The following is a 19,977-nucleotide window of genomic DNA, read 5'->3' on the forward strand; positions in this document are numbered from 1 at the left end:
GACTTTGAAATACTCACAACACGAGCATAATAAAAAAATATGGAATAAGCAAGGACAAGTAGCTGAGGGACACCCCCCCCCCCTCTCTCTCTAGTTATTTATGTATCAAACTCGCATACACAAGAATTTCTTACTAATCAAAATATTGCGAGCAAAAAGCACGAGCTGACATTTTTTTAAATATTCAAAACTGATAGAGAGACACATTTTAAACAATTCATGAATCATAATAATTATACAACTAGCTTACCAATCGAATCATTCGATTGCGACAAATGATCTGAGAATTAATGCTTTTAGGAATTCATTAAATTAAAGCAAAGTATCTCAACATTAAAATAATTAAGGCGGGCGCAAGGTATCAGCTAATACACCGATAATTTTTTTTTTGGACATTTGAAGTATTTTCGGTAATCATGAAAAAGATTGATATTTCATGAAAGCTCAAATCCCGAAGAGCGGAATATTTTTATTAATTGACTTTTTAAAAAAATGTTCTAAGCCCCATTTGATATTTGATTATAAGTCGATGCATTAAAAGCTGAAAAAATAAAGTATTTTGTGTTCCGCTATCATAATTGTCTTTCTCTTTAACCCTGGTTCTTTTTTTTTTCTGGGGGGAAGCATTTTGGTTAAAAAAAGAGAGAAAAAAGATAATTGCTGGCTTGTGGACGGTGGTAGGGACACCCCCGCCACCCCCCCCCCCCCCCCCCGTAGTTACGCCAATATGGGACCAAATGATCCTAAATGTCCGAGGCGAAACTTGTGCAATCAAACGTTATTTCTGAATAAATTAAAGCTTGCGCTGTTCAACTTCAATCTCTTTCAGCTAAATTTGCGATGAACGCTGCGTTATGAAATATATAATTATCAACATCTGGCGAAAAGAATAACCGACCGATCACCTGACGAGAACGCGTATTACGTGATCTGCATATCAGGTCCGATCGCGAGTCAGAAGTGAAGGACAACTGCCAAGAAAATCAGGAAAAAGTCGTCAAAATGTAAGTTCCCCTTCATTTCTTTCAATTTTTTGTTACTTATTCAAGAATAAATGTCTCATTAAAGCAAAATTTCAACAAAAGCCTCAAATTTAGCTAGTACTTTTGTTGAAATTACAATAAATTTAGATCCACATAAATCTCTAACCCAATTTTAGCACTGATGTCGCCTATGAGGTCCATACATGTAATGTTTGGACCTCATTGGTACTAGGAGTGGTCATGACCATGTGGTCCCAAAAATAATTCCTTCGGACTGCATGCGGAAGTATCGATAGCGATAATGATATCCGGTCACGTTGTGTATATGCGTGAAATGGTCTTGGTTTGTGATCGGATCGCTCCGGTATTGATCGAAAATTATCAAAACTATGCAATTTCATGCATATTCACGCGACGCTCCGAAGCCCGGAAGCCAATTGACTTTGTGCACCTTGCGATAGACCAAGGCCCCACATTAACTTTTTTTGTTGGTGGCCCGTTTTGGCCACCAAAACCTTAAAATAATTTTTGTTGGTGGCCTGTTAGTAAAGTGTGGTGGCCCGAAAAATATAAAGAAAACATTTAATGAATAAAACAAACTTCTGAGATAATTCTGCAGCCACTACCACTAAGTTACTTTCACTTTGTACATCGTGTATGTAAATTGTACTTGCTGTTATTTTACTTTGCTTATTGATTTGTGGTAATATATGAATCGTTCTATCATTTTAAATATGATGAAAGAGAATAAAAGAATTATACTGTTCCCAGGTTGTGTGGACTTTTTTAAATATCGGTATAGACACACACTCATGATGGTAAAGTAAATAAATAGTGCATAGCAAACTCGATAGGAGTACAAAACAATGATTTTTCCTTTCTTTCTTTTTGATCCTAAAACCTGGATTATGCTGGCCCAATCCAGTTTATTTTCTCTTTTCCAGCATATAGCAGGAGGAAATCACAGAAAATATGCTGCAAAATTAGAACAATGCATAAAAGGGGGAATCAAACAAAAACAATTTTTAGAATAGTATATTGAAAAAAAAATTGATAAGTAAGTGAAATAATACAAAAGAAAGAAAATGGAGAAAGAAAAAACAAAGAACGGGAAGAAAAAAATTGAGAAAAAGACAAAAGAAAATGAAAGAAAACTGAATAAGGTAAAATTAATAAAAAATGTGGAAAATTATTATTATTATTCAGTAGAAACATATTCTTTACTCCTGTATATTCAATGGGAAGGGGTATAAATGGTTTAATCACTATAAAAAAAATAAGAAAACGGCAAAAGTTATATCTGGAAAAAAAAGTGAGAAAAGTCCTTCCCTATATTTGACAAAATGATGGAAAAATTCACATTTCATATGAATGAAATGCCTTCCCAGAGTATTTATTTTCTTAAGAGTGGTTTAAGAAGTCATTCATAAACAAGAAAGAAAGAAGTTGTCTCTAGGCAGTGGCTGTACTTGCCGCTAGCATTGAATGCTCCGCTATCCGTTGTAGATAGAGGGCGTTCACAGAAATTTGCCCCAAATTCAAGTTTTTGAGTGCTATGGCAGTAGAGGCGCCGGTCCAAAAATGTTAACATTGTCCAGAAAACAAGACAAATCATTTCTTGATTTTTTTTCTGCACTTGCCCCTGCGGGATATGGACAGCAATAATAGGGATTGAGAGTGCTAAAAATTTATTCACTGACCTCATTTTCCCCCAGTTCACCTGCTATATTTCATGACTTGCAGTCTTCCAATAATCTTGTGAAACCTGATATGTTTACGTTTACTAGCGCACTCGATTGATGTCGGTACTTGACAGGTGAATGAACTTTCCTAGTTTTCTTGTATGGATATTATCTTTGAAATCTGAGACGGTTCATGTAAACTGGGACAATCCCAATTTGCTGACCGGCGCCTCTACTGTCTGGTGAATACAAAAATTATTATGGAAATTAATTTTTTTTGGTCACAAAAGTGTTATTTTAATGATTTTAAAGTTTGGGTTATGTACTGCAGTGTCATTGGCATACCATAGTCCTACCTGTAGATTTCACACATTGAGCAAGTGAGAATATGATGTGATTGACTTTGCATTTGGCAAGTCCAACTAAGTCAGTTTGTAATGATATAGACTAATCCTGATTTTTTTTTTCATCCAGGTTTGATTTGGGTACGGATATAAAGGCCTACAATTGAACAACCATGTTTGCCAGGGTGGGATGCAGGATTCTCCTATTACGAAAGTGAGCATTTTCTTTTTTTCATTAATGATTAGCTTAACGTAATATGTACATGTAGCCGTTGTCATGGGCGGAAATCCCAGGGGGACACATGTCTCCCTAGACCAAAAGCTTCGGTCTCTGTTATGTTGGTTGTTCAGCTGAATTCCGTTGGCTTCACTCACCAAATACAGAGACCGAAGTTCTAGCGTGATCTGTACAGGGGACTCAATGGCCATGTGTTTATGTACTTAAGATCGGACATAACGGGGAAGTGAATTTGCGTGACAGCCGAGGTAAGTCACTGTTTTTGTTCCTTTTAACTTGATTTTTCTCCATTTTTTGGCAATTAATGCCAAGAGGGAATATTAATTTGCATTTTGGTCGCAATAATTTTCAATTTTTTTATTCATTAAAGACAAAAATTGAAGAGCCCCGACGGGGGGATTTTGCATCGCAAGTCCCCTAATGGTGGCTGCACGATAGCGAGCCGTCTGTACTTTGTGTACGAGGAGTAAAAAAAATGTTAAAAAACTCCTCGAAACAGACGGCTGCCAGCTGTCTAATGTCTCCCCTGCTATTTTTTGTCTTTTTATGATGGAAATACATCATCCAAATTTGAAAAGAAACATGTTGACGTAGTTTGGACGAGATGACCTTGCTTTTCTGGTGATTACGTTTTTTTTGCTCGTCAAATTTTTCCAGCCCTTGCTTGGTCCCCCCTACCTTTGGGGAGAGATTTCCGCCTATGGCTGTCGTAGGACTCTTAGGTAGGACAACCAAATTTTTAAAGGCAAAGCTCTTAGAATTGTCATGCAAATACATAAAAATAATCCCCAAGATGAGTCAAGTCCTAAAACATGACTATTTCTTAAAAAGCTACAGAAATTCCTTGTAACTTTTGAAAAAGTAGCAAAATAGATCATGTTTATGTGCCAAACACTACAGTGTATATATAGAAAAAAATCCTACCTTGCTGCGCTGTATGTTGCATGGATGAGCGCATGCGCGCATTACACATATTTCGTGCATAAACATAGCCGCTTGCCAGCGAAAATCCATGAAAATCTATGAACTTTGTCATGCAAGCCTATATCTATGGCTTCAGTATACATTGAGCGATGCCCAGCGCAGGTCTAATACAGCCACACATTGAAACTCCAACAATTCAAGTTTCGAAAATGATCCATAAATTTGGACCCATTCGAACGCAAAATTCATAAAATAAAATTCAGTTTTTAAATGAAGATTTTTTTTCCTATAATTACAGGAAAATAACATTCTGCGTGTATCAGAATGCATGCCACCGATGGAGGCATGGACTCGCATCTTCACAAGATACATCACTCCAGTTCATTTACAGAGTGTTCAGACGAGCAGGACTTGTAGGATTGGGAGGATTGTGTGCTCTTCCTGTTCACAATGTAAAGGAGGATGGTGTGAAAGGCTTGCCTGTGAGTATGGCAAAATCTGTATCCTTCAGTGATTCATTCACACAGGAATTAATGAATATTTTTTTTTTTTTTACTTTTCTTGCCCTTCGTCTTTTTTATTAAAGGGAGTGTTGCAAAGTACCATGGATACTGTCAACACAGTGAGATACGCTATTTCGACAAGTTCACATAATGGCAAGATCACTTGTGAACGGCTACCCCAACACAAACAATAAGTTGCCCAAAATAAATTTTGAGATTTTTATTAGTTTGAAATCACATCCTCAGCTTTAAAACCGGCATGTTGCAGACCTTCATTTTTGAGGAGCGCGATCGCGCCGACGCTCCTTAAAAAAATAAGGAGAGCAAAAAATCGCACTCCTCAAAAAAAAAAAAAATTAAAAAAAAAAAATTGCTAAAATTTCACATTTCACATCTTTAAATCCATGAAATGGCCTTCTTTTTTCCATAATTCCTTGAAATTACTTTGATTTAGTTGAAATCTATCAGAAAAATTAAGAATATTCATCTCTTTCCCGACTCTGATTTTAATTTAATCTCGGTAAATATTGCAGTCCCATGTAGTCCCATATGTAGATTTTCATGGCAACACCATGGAAGTCTACATGTGGGACTACAATATGTACCGAGGTAAGTTCAAATCAGAGTCGGGAAAGTGGTGAATATTCTTCATCTTTCTGATAGTTTCCAACTAAATCAGAGTAATTTCAAGGAATTACGGAAAAAAGAAGGCCATTTCATGGATTTAAAGATGGAAAATGTGAAATTTTAGCAATTTTTTTTTCTTTTTTTTTAGCAGGAGCACGTACGACATCTTGTAAACGTATTGACGTGACCCAGGCCTAGTTTCACCACAGATTGATTAATATCTAACACAGCTATTACATATATACAATGTTAAGAAAAATCTACAATTTATCATACATGTATTGTAATAAATTGATTTGAGCTCCTCACAGAGAGCGATTCTGAGGAGCTCAATTGAGCTCCTCAAAAATATAAGGAGAGCGATTTATTGAGCTCCACGAAATTATAAACGTGAAGGACTGATGTTGGCTCAGTTGATCAGGAGTTCAAACCCCGTCCACATCAGACCAAAAGACGGCAATAGATAGGAGTTGCTGCTACCCTGTTTGACGTTCAATGATTAAAGCGATAGAGCCTCGTCGATCGATCTGGTGCTGCACAGTGGCTGCCGGGCCCACTATCAATTGGGCAAAGCAAACTTTTTGAATATTTCAGTTCATGTCTGTTTCGAACATTAAAATATGAACTGAACTGGACTTAAAATGATATATAATTTGTCAAACTTGATCAACAATAACTCACTGAAATACTTGATTGAATGCAGAGAAGAGCTTCAGAAATGAGAAATCAACGTTTGAAGATCGGGTTAGCTCAACCATGGGATGTGCACAATGCAATTTCATTGAATCTTCCAAGCTGTCTGCAAAAACTTGTGTCAAAGAAACTCTTGTATCTTGTTTTCTTTTCAACTTTACAACTTGAAGATTTTTCAGTATGAAGATGAAAGAATTCTCCTTCAGACAAGCTAACTTTTTAAGTTTTTTCTTTTTAAGACAAAACTAAAAATTTACTGTTATGGGTATTACAAAAAACACACCAACCGGTGTGTTGGCTCAGTTGGTAGAGTGTCCGTCTCACAACCGGGAGGTCGGGGGTTCAAACCCGGCCGCGTCAGACCAAAAGACGTTAAAAGATGGGAGTTGCTGCTACCCTGTTTGACGTTCAACAATTAAAGGGATAGAGCCTCGTCGATCTGGCGCTGCACGGTGGCTGCCGGGCCCACGATCAATTGGGCAAAGCAAATTTTCGTAGTATTTCATTTCATGTCTATTTCGAACAATAAATTATGGATTTTCATTTTCATTTTTTTCATTTTTTCATTCCCTGGCGACTTATTGGTGGTTGTTGCACTGATGTCAACCTCAATGGCCCGAATTCACAGAGGTGGTCTTGAAAACCCACGGTTGAGTCCATGGTTTATTGCAGATTTCCTGTATAAAATATGCTTAATTTAGCTCGTATGGGGCACGTGTATAAAAAATGTCCAATGCTGATGCGCGATGTTGCCACATTGCGCCAAATTGATGCCTGATTCCATGTTATGATAAGCTATTTCATTCATGAGTCCACTGTTTGAAGAGTGGACTCATGAATGATAATAATAATAATAATAATAATATAGGGAATTTATATTGCGCACATATCCTACTTGTTAGGTGCTCAAGGCGCTCCTATATTACCCGGCTAAGCTAGGCGTTCATAGCGCACACAGCTTTTAAAGGAATTACTTCCTACCGGTACCCATTTACCTCACCTGGGTTGAGTGCAGCACATTATGGATCAGTTTCTTGCTGAAGGAAACTAAGCCATGGCTGGGATTCGAACCCACGACCCTCTGTTTCAAAGTCCAAAGACTAATCCACTGGGCCACAACGCTCCACAATCTGGTATCAGCCAATCAAAATAAAGGATTACGGTAGCTTTTAACTGTACTTGCAAATTTGTTATTATTACAAGTTTTATGAAACATGCCCCAGATGAATTTTGACAGGGTGTCTTGGTGAATGTTTGTCTCAATGGCCCGTAATCTGAAGTCAAGTTTAACTTAGTCCATTGTCTATCTCTGTGCTAAAATTATGGGAAGCCAATAGTGTCAAAATTTTTATTAATTTGTATGTTTCTTATTTTTACTGTGCCCTTACCTGATTCATCGATGGTGAAGAGGATCATCTATTTAAACTTCCTAAACAATAATGATTGATTTGAGAGCCAAATGAGCTGAAATATGATATTTCTACTGTTAGTGATTTATGTACATGTAACATTTTGCTATCCATACTTAAACCACAACTTTAAACCTGAGTTGAAGTTAAACCCGACTTCAGAATACGGGCCAATGTGTTCTTATTTTCATATTACTTCTTCTAGAAAGTTAACCCTGATGCTCTGACCAGTACTACCCTTATCAAGAATGCTGCGGCCATGACGGTCGATTCTGCTTCTGCACTTCTAACCCAGACGTTTGTAGCTGTCATCGACAAGTACAAGGAACTTGCTAAGGTACAAAACATTCATTTAGCAGGTGCTTCATTTGTATGAAAGGATTTCTGATTCAAAAGTGAGGGCATGCCCATTTTTCACTCAAATCATCAAACTTGGCATGTCCTGCAGAGTTCTCCAGCCCATTAGGGAAAGCAGGGAAAATTGTTTTACTTTTTTTCCGGTCAGGAAAAAAATCGGAATTTGATAAAACATACATTGTACCTAAAATCAGGGGACAAATCAGGGAATTTTTATCAGCCTAAAGGTAGAAAGCTCGCTAGTCATACTGTTATATTTTTCTTGCATCAAAACAACATCTATTAAATGACTGGTTATGGCGGTACTAATTAGTTTTACACTATTATTTTTATACTGAAAATACATGTAATTCACTGCAACAGCTTAGTAAATGTGAGAAACTAGGAATGGGTTTAAATAATTATCAGGGAATTTTTAAACTTCAGAGAAAAATCAAGGAATTTAGTTTTCTTGAAAAGCTGGGAACCCATGTCCTATCGGGAAAATTGTTCTTCCGATTGCGTTGAAAGGAAATTATGTGAGCGTGTGCCACGTCAGATTCTCAGAATTCAACAGATTTCAAGACGGTGTGATTTAATTTCAATTTAATTTTGATTTCGGTTATTTGACACAGATTGACCCTGCAGCAAAAATAGTTCAGTTCGCAATATGTCGTTGTAGCAGCAACGACTTCTGTTTATGGGAAAGGTGTCCTATTTGTGTATGAAGTTATTGGCACTTTGACACTCATCCAAACTTTCTCATTCTTTCTTTTCTTGTGCGCCTCGGAATAGAATATTTCTAGATAGATGGCGCTATAAATGCCTATTATTATTATTATTATGAAACCGTTTCAAATCAAATAAATGAAAATAAATTATAACACGGTCCTGTCTTAACAAGTGTTGCAATTGATCCAATCGACCACAACCATGGAAAGCCAGCAATCCAACATCTAAAATGCTCATCTAGTTAAAAAAAATTCGAGATACGACATACTCTTGCATTCAATGTCATCTTGACAATTCAGTGTGTGCTTCCTCTTAAAGGACATTGTGAAAATCTCCCGTGGAAAAAATTATGACATTGATGGATTTCCATCTGGTTGAGGTTAATTGGATCAATCACACGACAGGTGGGTGTTTCATAAAGCTCTTCATAAGTGACGAATGACCTTACGCATGACTGGTGATTCTTTCTTGTGCTATGTGATATCCCTATGTAATTGATTTATGACCTAAGACCATGTTCCAGTCATGCGTATAGTTGTGCGTAACTTTACAAACTGCTTCATGAAACACCCACCAGTGGGCCATTTCATAAAGCTGTTCGTACATGTAAGTTAAGAACGACTGGTGAACCTTTCTTACGCGCTTAACCATCGCCAATGAATATACCATTTACCACAAGAAAGGATCACCAGTTCTTAAATTCGCTCGTAACTTACAAACAGCTTTATGAAACACCCACCTGGGGTCCGCTTCATAAAGCTGTTCGTAATTTAGAGCAACTTTAAGAACAACTGGTGATCTTTTCTTGTGGTAAATGATGTTCACCAATACCTGTTGGTGATTATTTAGCACGTAAGAAAGGATCACCAGTCGTTCTTAAAGTCGCCCCTTACTTATGAACAGCTTTATGAAACACCCACCAGGACCCAGGAATTTGCCGTTGATTGCAAATGTTTTCTTGCAACATCTTGGTAAAATATTGGAATCCTCTATTTTTTTTTTATGTTTCTCATTGTCGTATAGGATATTGAACTTCTGATGGATAGAGTTCAGAAGCATCGGCAAGCTGAGAAGCTTGGCTACCATTCTGAAGAACTGTGGGAAGAGGTCATCGAGGCACGGGTCAACATTGATGATCGCAGGCATGAGCTACAGGTATTTGCTTGTACCTCTTCGTACTAAAGGTGGCCCTTATTCTGAAATCGGGTCTAACTCTGCTAAAATTATGGAAAGCCAAAAATGTCAAAGTTTACTATATTCCTTTTGTTTACTGTGCTCTTTCCTAAGTTGTGTTTGGTGAAGAAATCTATCTTAGTTATCCTTCTGAAGCAGTTAAGAATTATTTGAGAGAAAAATAAGCTGATTCATTGATATTATACTTTGGGGAGATTTATATGCCATTATTCTATCCATAGTTAACCCTAAAAAAGACTGAGGGGTGGGGGGGCTGATTCATCCCCCTCTCAAAATTTTTCGTGATAAATCCACCGCGCAATTTTTTTTTTTTTTGGAGCGCGCGTGGCTCGCTGAGTTTTTACTTTCAAGTCTTGCACAACTTTCGAGACCAAAATTGCGGCCCCCTGGTATGGGGTTCCATAATTGCTCAAAAAAGTGAATTCATGTACAATAGCCAAAAGTACATTTCCTAGTAAGATAAACACAGAATTATCTTCTTTGAGGTCAATATAATATCAAATTTGTGAATAATTACAAGTCTTAAAGAGATTACACTCTAATTGGTTACAATCAATAGCCAGTATGAAGATTGCTATGATTTCATTATGATTCTGAAACAAATTCGCTTTTATACCTTTGGTATTCATATTGTCGCACGCACCACGAACCGTCCTCTCTGCGCACTTCGATGTGAAAGTTACTTTTGCAGAAAACGCATTTAAAGAATTTTTTTTTTTTAAACCAGCAATAAGCGCACCTACAAGGAGAGCAAATGATTTACCAGTGTCTTTGTTGAAAAGTTCAGGTTCCAAAGTTTCATCCCGTATCTTTATATTTTCTTGAAGTTAATTATTTACGCCACAGTGGGCAACGTGACAGAGAGGACGGTTCGTGGTACGTGCGACGATATGGTTTATGATCAATTGATCTAATGCCAATTCGTCCAATTACCAACTCATCTACTATCATTTATTCTACCATCAGCTCATCTTCTCTATCCACATGGATTAATAGCCATTTCGTCCACTCACCATTTCCTCAAATAACCAGTTGGTCCACATACGATTTGGTCTAATTGGACTCAATGTTAATTGGATGAAATGAATGAAAAGAAAATGGGTATTAGATCAGCTGGTTGTGAGATGAAATTGTCATATATGATCCGGTGAATAGACGGAGTGATTATTGGACCGATTGGTTAGTGGACCAAACAGTTGTAAGACGAAGTATAAATGAATGGAATGGCATTAGACTAAATGAAGGTAGACCAAGTGCAGGGTGGACGTATTGGTAATAGACAAATTGGCAATTTACCCAAGTTGTATAACAATTCAGAACAGGGACTCATTTGTTCCATGATCAAATCATCTCATCAAAGTGGTCTAAGTTTAACCTGACTTCAGAATACCTTCCTCAGAATATGATTTTCATTGACTTGTTAATGAATGAGAAGAAAGAATATATTGGCAATGACATTTATTGCACTGTTCCGTTCAATGACAGTTGTCCTAATAGGCTTATCAAACATGATCCATTGCTGACTTTACATCTTTGGGAATGTCAATTCTCTTGTGTTTCCTGTTTCTTCAGGACCTTGAAGCTATTTTAAACAGCGCCCTCTTAACCCTGGAGGCAGCATCCGAAGCAGCCTTCCAGGCCGGCAACGAGGAACTAGCCATGATGGGGCGAGACCGATGCCAGTACGTCAACACGCAGATCGCCCTGACTAGAGCCGTCATCCAGAAAGCGGAGACTGCTCTGGTGAAACTGCAAGCGGAAACCATCAAGGAGACCAAAACAGAGAAGGAGGATGCTGCTGAAGGAGCAGATTCCTGTAAATAGTCGACAGAGGTATGTTTCATTTTAAATACTGGAAGTGTCTGGTGAAGCTGCAAGCAGTGACCGAATCTTCCAAAGAAACAGACTGAGGAAGACGTTGATTCCAGGAACAGGATCCAGTAAACAGGACAGAGAGGATTGTTACGGGGCCAAGGGGCCTCTTGCATAAAACTTTTTACCTGAGAAAACTCATGTATTATTTACCCAAGTTTTTGCCCTGTGTTAAAGTCAATGGCAAAAATCAGACTAACCTTAGTTTTTACCGGAGTTTTCTCAGGCAAAAAGTTTCATGCAATGGGCTGCAAATCTCCATATGCACGATTTGCAATCGTAGAATATTATTTAACGATTTGATAGCATTGACTACACTGTGCAATTAATCATAAAAACCAAGCTTGCGATTAATCGCCGACATTTATGTTATGGGGCCTAGGCCTCCATATGCAAGATTTGCAATCAGTCACTGAATGGCATTCGAAAACCAAGATCTAGTTGTTGGATGCACTCACCAGGGGATTATCTTCATTTGTTTTAATCAGTTCGGCCACTATCCACATGGTCCAATTGCCGTATCGTCTAATAACCAGTTGGTTCAATAGCCATCTAGTCCAAATACTATTTGGTGTAATTTGACTCGGTGTTGATTGGGCAAAATGAATGAAAAAATGGATATTAGACCAACTAGTTATGAGACAAAATGGTCATAGATGAACTGGTGATTAGACAAAGTGATGATTGGACCAAATGGTTGTTAGAAGAAATGTTGATGGACCGAAAGGCATTGGACTATTAAAGTGAAGGTAGACCATTTAATCAGTGGGCGAGTTGGCAATAGACAAAATTGGCAGTTTACCTCTCCAGGAATCGGTCAGATTTGTTCTTTTCGTGTTTGCAATTCATCCCCCTCCGTTTGCAAATGGCTCCTATAACTCCTTTGAATGTTATAACAGAAATATGGCACAGTATAAATGCTGTAGATCATCATCATCATCATACCAAACAATAATTGATCAACAATGATCATGGGCAGGGAAAAATATTAATTGTGTCTGATAATTTTTTCTATGTAAATTCGTCCCAGTTTTTGTTGTGAATGAAAAATCTCTCTAGGTATACATATGATAGATTTTTTTTTGCTTTCTGAGATGACCATAGCCGACCTCAGAAATCATATTTTTGTCAAAATTCTTACATTACACATAATTCTGTTGTGATCATGGCAACTTGTAAATGTTGTAATATATTAGCATCAAATTCAGTTACCAATAGGCAGTTGAAGTAAGGGTATTAGCAATCAATGGCAGCTTTGATCACCCTGTGTTTAAGTCCAGGGGGAGTCTTCTTTGTCCATTGCGTCCAAGACGGCTCCCTGTGAAAGTCACACAGAAAGATTTCACATTCTGCAGGAAAAATAATAAGGATAACATAGTGTAGTAGATTTCACGGTACACCATGTATCTTTCTTGGGCAAGTTTTGACCTGAAAAGGACCACCCAATCTCGACGTTGCGACAGGTGTGTTCTTGTCGTCTTCAGAACGACATTCTCCTGAAGACAAGAATACGCTATTTTTCTTTGCCATGGAAACCTTTCAGAATTTACATTGTAAATAAGGATGACAATATCCAGATGGCAAACAAATTACTGCACTTGTACAACTGACAGTTTGATTCTTTCCAATTGATCTCTTATCTCCCTCCGACGCCTCCAGTCCCTGTAGCGCTCCCAGAACTGAAATTACTCCCCTGTTAGTCACATACAATTTGGGGTGTTGCCCCATTCTCCACCTGCCCATTCTGCCTTACCGACAGTTGGATTTATTTCTGGATATTCTCTTATTTCCTTGAGACTTCCACTACGAAGATTGCCTGGAATTTTGCAACCCTTAGCAACGGAAACACCCAATCCCTTTCGGCCTGTACATGTTTTCCCTTGCACCAATCCAAGCGATTTCGCTGAGTGGTCTTGCTACAGCATCACATGTAGCACATAGATATACATTTGACTAGTACTGTTAAAAGGATATTCTACTCAATTCCTTCGCTGGTGGTACGGGAAAGGTTCACATCACTGCTCTAGGTGAACCAAACCATAAGCCACTTAAAGGTACATTTCAACATATTTGAATCTGTTCCTTTACAGTGCTGATCCTGCACTTCCTGTCGTCTCCAAAATGACGTGCACTGCAGCTTATTTTTGACCTGCCATCCCAAAACCAACAATTAGTCGACCCTAATGAATATTGAGATTTTTATCGAGCTTGAAAATTCATTTCCTAAGCCTTAAATTAATATATGATATGTTAAAATTGACCAACAATAACCTTAATAAGTACTTGATTGCATGCAGAGGAAATTCAGCAAGAGGGTAAGGAAAATAAGGAGAAAACAAGGTTTAAAAAGTTTGGGGTTCACTCAAGCATGAGATGTGCATACTGTGTAATCTCAGTGAAACTTCCAGCAGTCCGAAAAAGTAGTGTCCAAGAAAATCTTGTATCTTTTCTCTTATTCTACTTTTTCACGACTTATAGATTTTATAGTAGGAAGAAGAATTGCTCTTTCAGATGAGCTATTTTTTTTATTTTGGGTTTTGGAGACGAAATTAGTATTTTGGCTTTTTACAGAGAACCTTACCTGCCAACTTATTGGTGGGTTGGGGATGGTAGGTCACATTTACACTATTAGGTCTACCTTTCTTTATCGTTAACGGCATCACATCATCAAGCTCCATGAAATCAGAACAGGCTACATTTTATTTCCTACAGTGCTTACATCCATGACAAGGAAGGGAACTCAGCATATGTCTCCCATCATAGCACTCACACATTTCTGGGCTGCACGGTACATGAGATAAAGCATCGGCATTTGCATGACTGCGACCTGCGTGGTGCTCCGTCTTAAAGTTGAATTGTGTTAAGATCTCTTACCGTCTAGCCATTTGATTGGATCTCTCTCGGAAGGACATTATCCATCTTAAGAGCACTATGATCAGTTCTCACCACAAATTCACGTCCAAGTAGATAGTGTCGAAATTGTTTAATAAATGTCACGGCAACGAGAAGTTCTCGGCGACTTACACAATAGTGTCGCTGTGACTTCGTCAGAGATTTTCTTGCGTAAACTACTGGCTGCTCCTGGAAACATTCTGTGAAGAATCCCACTGCATCTGCGATTGCAATGCTCCAATACCAAAATCAGATGCATCGGTATCTAGTATGATGGTTCCTTCGTTTAAGGGGTATGTCATAACATTGCCAAGAAAATAAAGATTAGATTTCCCATCCTTAAAGGTCAAGTCCACCTCAGAAAAATGTTGACTTGAATCCATAGAGAAAAATCAGACAAGCACAATGCTAAAAATTTCAGCAAAATCGGATGTAAAATAACAAAGTTATGACATTTCAAAGTTTCGCTTATTTTTAACAAAATAGTTGCATGAACGAGCCAATTACATTAAAATTAGAGAGTCAATGATGTCACTCACTATTTCTTTTGGTTGTTATTGTTTAAATTATACAATATTTAAATTTTTACGAATTTGATGATTAGGACCTCCTTGCCTGAAGCACAAAATGTTCAAATAATGGAATTCCATGTGTTCAGGGAGGAATGAAACTTCATTTGACATGACAATAACGAGAAAATAAAAATATTTCATATAATAGAATACAAAAGAAATAGTGAGTGAGTGATGTGATCAGTTCCCTCATTTGCATACCGATCGAGATGTGCATATAACTGTTTTGTGAAATGAAGCGAAACTTTAAAATGTCATAACTTTCTTATTTTACATCCGATTTTGATGAAATTTTCAGTGTTATGCTTGTTGATTTTTTTCTTTTTATTCAAATCAAGTTTTTGTTGGGGTGGACTTGTCCTTTAAAAACATCCTGAGACTACAAATATATATTTGGCATGTAATGTAGTAAAGCTCGTAGCATTCTTATACTGAAACCTGCTCCAGGCTGGTAACGACTATATCTCATTTTCTTGAGTTCGTCTACTGGGGGTCTAGGGACCGGTGCGATATTGCTTGGGATATTAGGTAGAGGAACTTCCTCTATGTCTGCAGTTCCACCTTTCAGTTGCAGTATATGTACCTGCATGTCTCTCACATAGTCGTAGGTTTTTGGGGACCTGCTTGTCTTTTGTGCTCCATGACTTTCCACGCTTTGAATAATTATGTGCACTTCACTCTTATTATCAGCGACAGGTTTAGGGTTCTTTGACAGTGGCATATTCTCTCCCGACATTGTTGTTATGGTCCCGTACAGCCAACTGCAGCCTTGCCAGCATGACTGGATAGTCAAATTCTTGACGCTTGGGGGAGCATATTTCAGAAGCATTCCATGGAATGATTCCAAATCTCCAGTCCTGCAAGCTTTGGCGAGGTGCCTGATATCCTTGACAAGATTTCTATCAGATAGATAGAACTTCTTGCAAAGCTACATGAGGAGGAGAATCAGGAGTGAGCCACTTTATTTTTCTTTCTTTAGTGGATTCAAGTGGGGTATGAGCACCGGACACTCATGATACTATTAAGTCTGCTACGAACTCATACAAAACGTAGACTACAGGCGTATGTGCAGGGTCATTAGGTTCATTTTAATCAGATCCTACTATCAAAGAAAAACTCTCCCAATCAATGTTACCCCATTATATACCCTGGTGATGGTCTGAAATTCAACCACCCCTGGAAACATGTGTTTGTCATCACATACAATGTAAGACATTCATGTACCTTGGGCCTGTCATTTCCCAGACAAATTTATGTATCGGACCACTTTCTCTGGTCAGTGGAAATAGAGACCCTATTTATTATCAAGTGGTCAAAATGTTACATCTGCCTAACTATATGACATATCAGGTCAAACACGGGTCAGGTATGTGACCGTAACACTACTCTCCTGAGTTCCAGGTGTGGACATTGCACACTTGGTGCGTGATTGATTGCCATGTTTCTACAAGCAGTTCCTCATCACCTTTGCAGTGGACAGCTGCATTCCAAAGATGAATTCTCACTGCCCTTATCCATGGCCCTAGCATTTCACATTCCTTTCTCTTGCTTTTTGCGGTAAGCTTCTTAATGACGGACTTGCCCATGTGCCAAACATCAAACTGATAATCAATAAAGGGAATACTTTTCCCTCATCAACTTTCTTATCCCTGCATACTGTCTGTCAGTTACAACTGTGGTAATATTGCAACCCGCCTCCAATAGTTCATCAAGAGCCCGCTCAAATGCTAGCTCTTCCCTGGCCACGGAACTTGTGGCCTCTGTGACTTGCACTGGTGTCATTGCCATGAGTTTGCTTGTCTTCATTTCCATGAATGTATAAGAACAATATCCCCACAAACTGTCAACCCTTCCCCACTACTGAGATTTTTACACACTTCATTTATATTCCTTTGGAAGGCTTTATGTGTTGCTGAAAGGAAAAGTCATTTCAACATCCAATTGCCTGGCAGAACCCCATTTTCCTCTCTGATACATGTGAATAAATGTGAAGGAAAGTGGAAAATGGTCGAGGCGAGATGTCAAGCTGCTCGCATGCTACGCACTTATTTGATAGTATTGGTTAATTTTTTGCGATCGTTTTTTTGCCAATTACCTGCTGTTGTGGGCAAATTTTGGTTCTACGCTTGACCCTTGACCATGTTCTATCCTGTATCCATCCACAAAGTTCTTTACATATTCATCCTCTTGGAAAAATGTCTTATGGTGAGTAGTTCCAGCAGCACTTGAACCAGCTTTCTTTCTCCTCACCAAACCAAAGCACCCATCAATGCAAACAATCACTTGACCAGTGACCATATGCACAAGGCTTATCGAGTGTGTTTGCAAAGCACTGTATGGTCAACATTTACATAAGTTACAGTGTATCTTTGATGCTTGACCATGTTCTATCCTGTATCCATCCACAAAGTTCTTTACATATTCATCCTCTTATAAAAAAAATGTCTTATGGTGAGTAGTTCCACCAGCTCTTGAACCAACTTTCTTTCTCCTCACCAAACCAAAGCACCCATCAAAGCAAACAATCACTTGACCAGTGACCTGAAAATTAGATATAAGCAGCATTTTGTCAGCAAATAATATGGAAAACAAACTTTAGTACATGAATGAAGACATTTGACCTGCAATAAAATTGACAGAATTGTGATTTTATGTACCAATGCACACAGAATTTGAAAAGGATTTGTACATACCACATCTGTAAAAAGAGCAAGATATGCAGTTCCCTCAAGGGCGTAGTACATGAAGCACAAGGCTTATCGAGTGTGTTTGCACCCATCAATGCAAATAATCACTTGACTAGTGACCTGAAAATTAGATATAAGCAGCATTTTGTCAGCAAATAATATGGAAAAAACAAACTTTAGTACATGAGTGAAGACATTTTACCTGCAATCAAGTTGGCAGAATTGTGATTTCATGTAAAATGTTAACAGAATTTGAAAAGGATTTGTACATACCACATCTGTAAAAAGAGCAAGATAAGCAGTTCCCTTTAAGGGCGTAGTACAGGAAGCACAAGGCTTATCAAGTGTGTTTGCAAAGCACGGTATATGGTCAACACTTTACATAAGTTACATATTACAGCGTATCTTTGACACTTGACCATGTTCTATCCTGTATCCATCCACAAAGTTCTTTACATATTCATCCTCTTGGAAAAATGTCTTATGGTGACTGGTTCCACCAGCTCTTGAACCAGCTTTCTTTCTCCTCACCAAACCAAAGCACCCATCACTTGACCAGTGACCTTGAAATTAGATATAGGCAAATCAGCAAATAATATGGAAAACAAACTTTAGTCCATGAATGAAGACATTTTTCCTGCAATAACATTGACAGAATTGTGATTTTATGTACCAATGCAAACAGAATTTGCATTTGATTTGTACATACCACATCTGTAAAAAGAGCAAGATATGCAGTTTCCTCAAGGGCATAGTATATGAAGCACAAGGCTAATATTGAGTGTGTTTGCAAAGCACGGTATGGTCAACACTTTACATAAGTTACAGTGTATCTTTGATGCTTGACCATGTTCTATCCTGTATCCATCCACAAAGTTCTTTCCATATTCATCCTCTTGGAAAAATGTCTTATGGTGAGTAGTTCCACCAGCACTTGAACCAGCTTTCTTTCTCCTCACCAAACCAAAGCACCCATCGATGCAAACAATCACTTGACCAGTGAGCCTAAAATTTGATAAAGGCAACATTTTGTCAGCAAATAATATGGAAAACAAACTTTAGTCCATGAATGAAGACACTTTACCTGCAATAACATTGGCAGAATTGTGATTTTATGTACCAATGCAAACAGAATTTGCATTGGATTTGTACATACCACATTTGTGAGCAACTTTGGGTCTGACATGCACTAACAAAATCCTATGTATAATTGCTCATAGCTACTATTTATCACATTAAATAAGCATGGATTAAAGGGATCAATCGATTGTTCACCACACCAGTGAAGCCACTGCTTCCATGCCTACTCGTTGGTTGGTTCTATCTTGCCAAGAGGGGGCGATGAGACTTGAAACGTGTTCATAAATTCCAGCTGAGCGCCAACATTTGTTGAGATGATCCAAGCGGTTAGCTGGAGGCTTGGAATTGGATTCAGATGCTCCACAAGAGGATCGGTTGGTAGGAGTGGTATGTCGATCAGAAACAGAAGGGTCTTGGGAAACCATGGTTGGGCCTTCCAAAGAGGGGCGATTGACAACGCCTTGTCCACCTTGTCTTCTCGAAACTTCTGTAAGACCCTAGTAAGGAGACAAAATGGCGAAAATAAACATAAGATGAGCGAATGCCAAGAGATGGAAAATGCATCCACCGCAAATGCCCTTGGGTCACTCTTCCTTAAAGGGGAAGTTCACCCTGACAAAAAGTTTATTGTAAAAATAGCAGAAAAAATAACAAAAAATATTGCCGAAGGTTTGAAAAAAATTCATCAAATAATTAAAAAGTTATTAGAATTTCAATTATTTGATTTGTGACGTCATATGCGAGCAGCATTCCTACATAGCGAATGGTAAAACATCAATGAAATGTCATTTTCTCAGAAAATTGAAAATGGTTTTCACTGTAACTTTTGTATATCAATAGACAAATCATTTGAAATTTGAAATTCATACATTTTACATTACATAACACATGGGGCAGCTGCTCGTTTATGACGTCACAAATCCAAAATTTTGAACTCTAATAACTTCCTTACTCTTTAACGGATTTTCCTCAAACCTTCACCAATATTTTTTACTATTTTTTCTGCTATTTTTACAACAAAGTTTTCTTCAGGGTGAACTTCCCCTTTAAGACATAACATGATAAGGTCCATCCATACCCAGACCAAAGAAGATTGTTGCCACGTCTCTGTGTTTTATCATCAGGAATGGCACTTATTATTCTTCTTAGGTTTGACACATTAGTGCTGGCATGAAACATTTCCACTAGCCATTTTCCTGCTTGATGACA

At 38.1% G+C, this 19,977-nt stretch overlaps 1 protein-coding gene across 1 annotated transcript; it reads left to right on the top strand.

The window, feature by feature from the left end:
* Window positions 1-3,137: 3,137 nt before the first annotated feature.
* Window positions 3,138-14,528, top strand: LOC121417329 (diablo homolog, mitochondrial-like). Its single transcript, XM_041610999.1, has 5 exons — window positions 3,138-3,223; window positions 4,470-4,653; window positions 7,609-7,740; window positions 9,495-9,626; window positions 11,238-14,528. Exons 1-5 carry the CDS (start codon window positions 3,183-3,185, stop codon window positions 11,487-11,489), a joined length of 741 nt encoding a protein of 246 aa, XP_041466933.1. The 5' UTR covers window positions 3,138-3,182; the 3' UTR covers window positions 11,490-14,528.
* The last annotated feature ends 5,449 nt before the right edge of the window (window positions 14,529-19,977 follow it).

Source organism: Lytechinus variegatus, chromosome 6 (genome assembly GCF_018143015.1).
Source record: "Lytechinus variegatus isolate NC3 chromosome 6, Lvar_3.0, whole genome shotgun sequence".
NCBI lineage: Eukaryota > Metazoa > Echinodermata > Echinoidea > Temnopleuroida > Toxopneustidae > Lytechinus > Lytechinus variegatus.

Bases quoted from the DNA above. Each gene is read 5' to 3' on its own strand.
- LOC121417329 (XM_041610999.1), top strand. From the start codon at position 3,183: ATGTTTGCCAGGGTGGGATGCAGGATTCTCCTATTACGAAA. The intron at 4,654-7,608 runs GTGAGTATGGCA...TACTTCTTCTAG, and splicing joins ATGGTGTGAAAGGCTTGCCT to AAAGTTAACCCTGATGCTCT. The intron at 9,627-11,237 runs GTATTTGCTTGT...CTGTTTCTTCAG, and splicing joins ATCGCAGGCATGAGCTACAG to GACCTTGAAGCTATTTTAAA.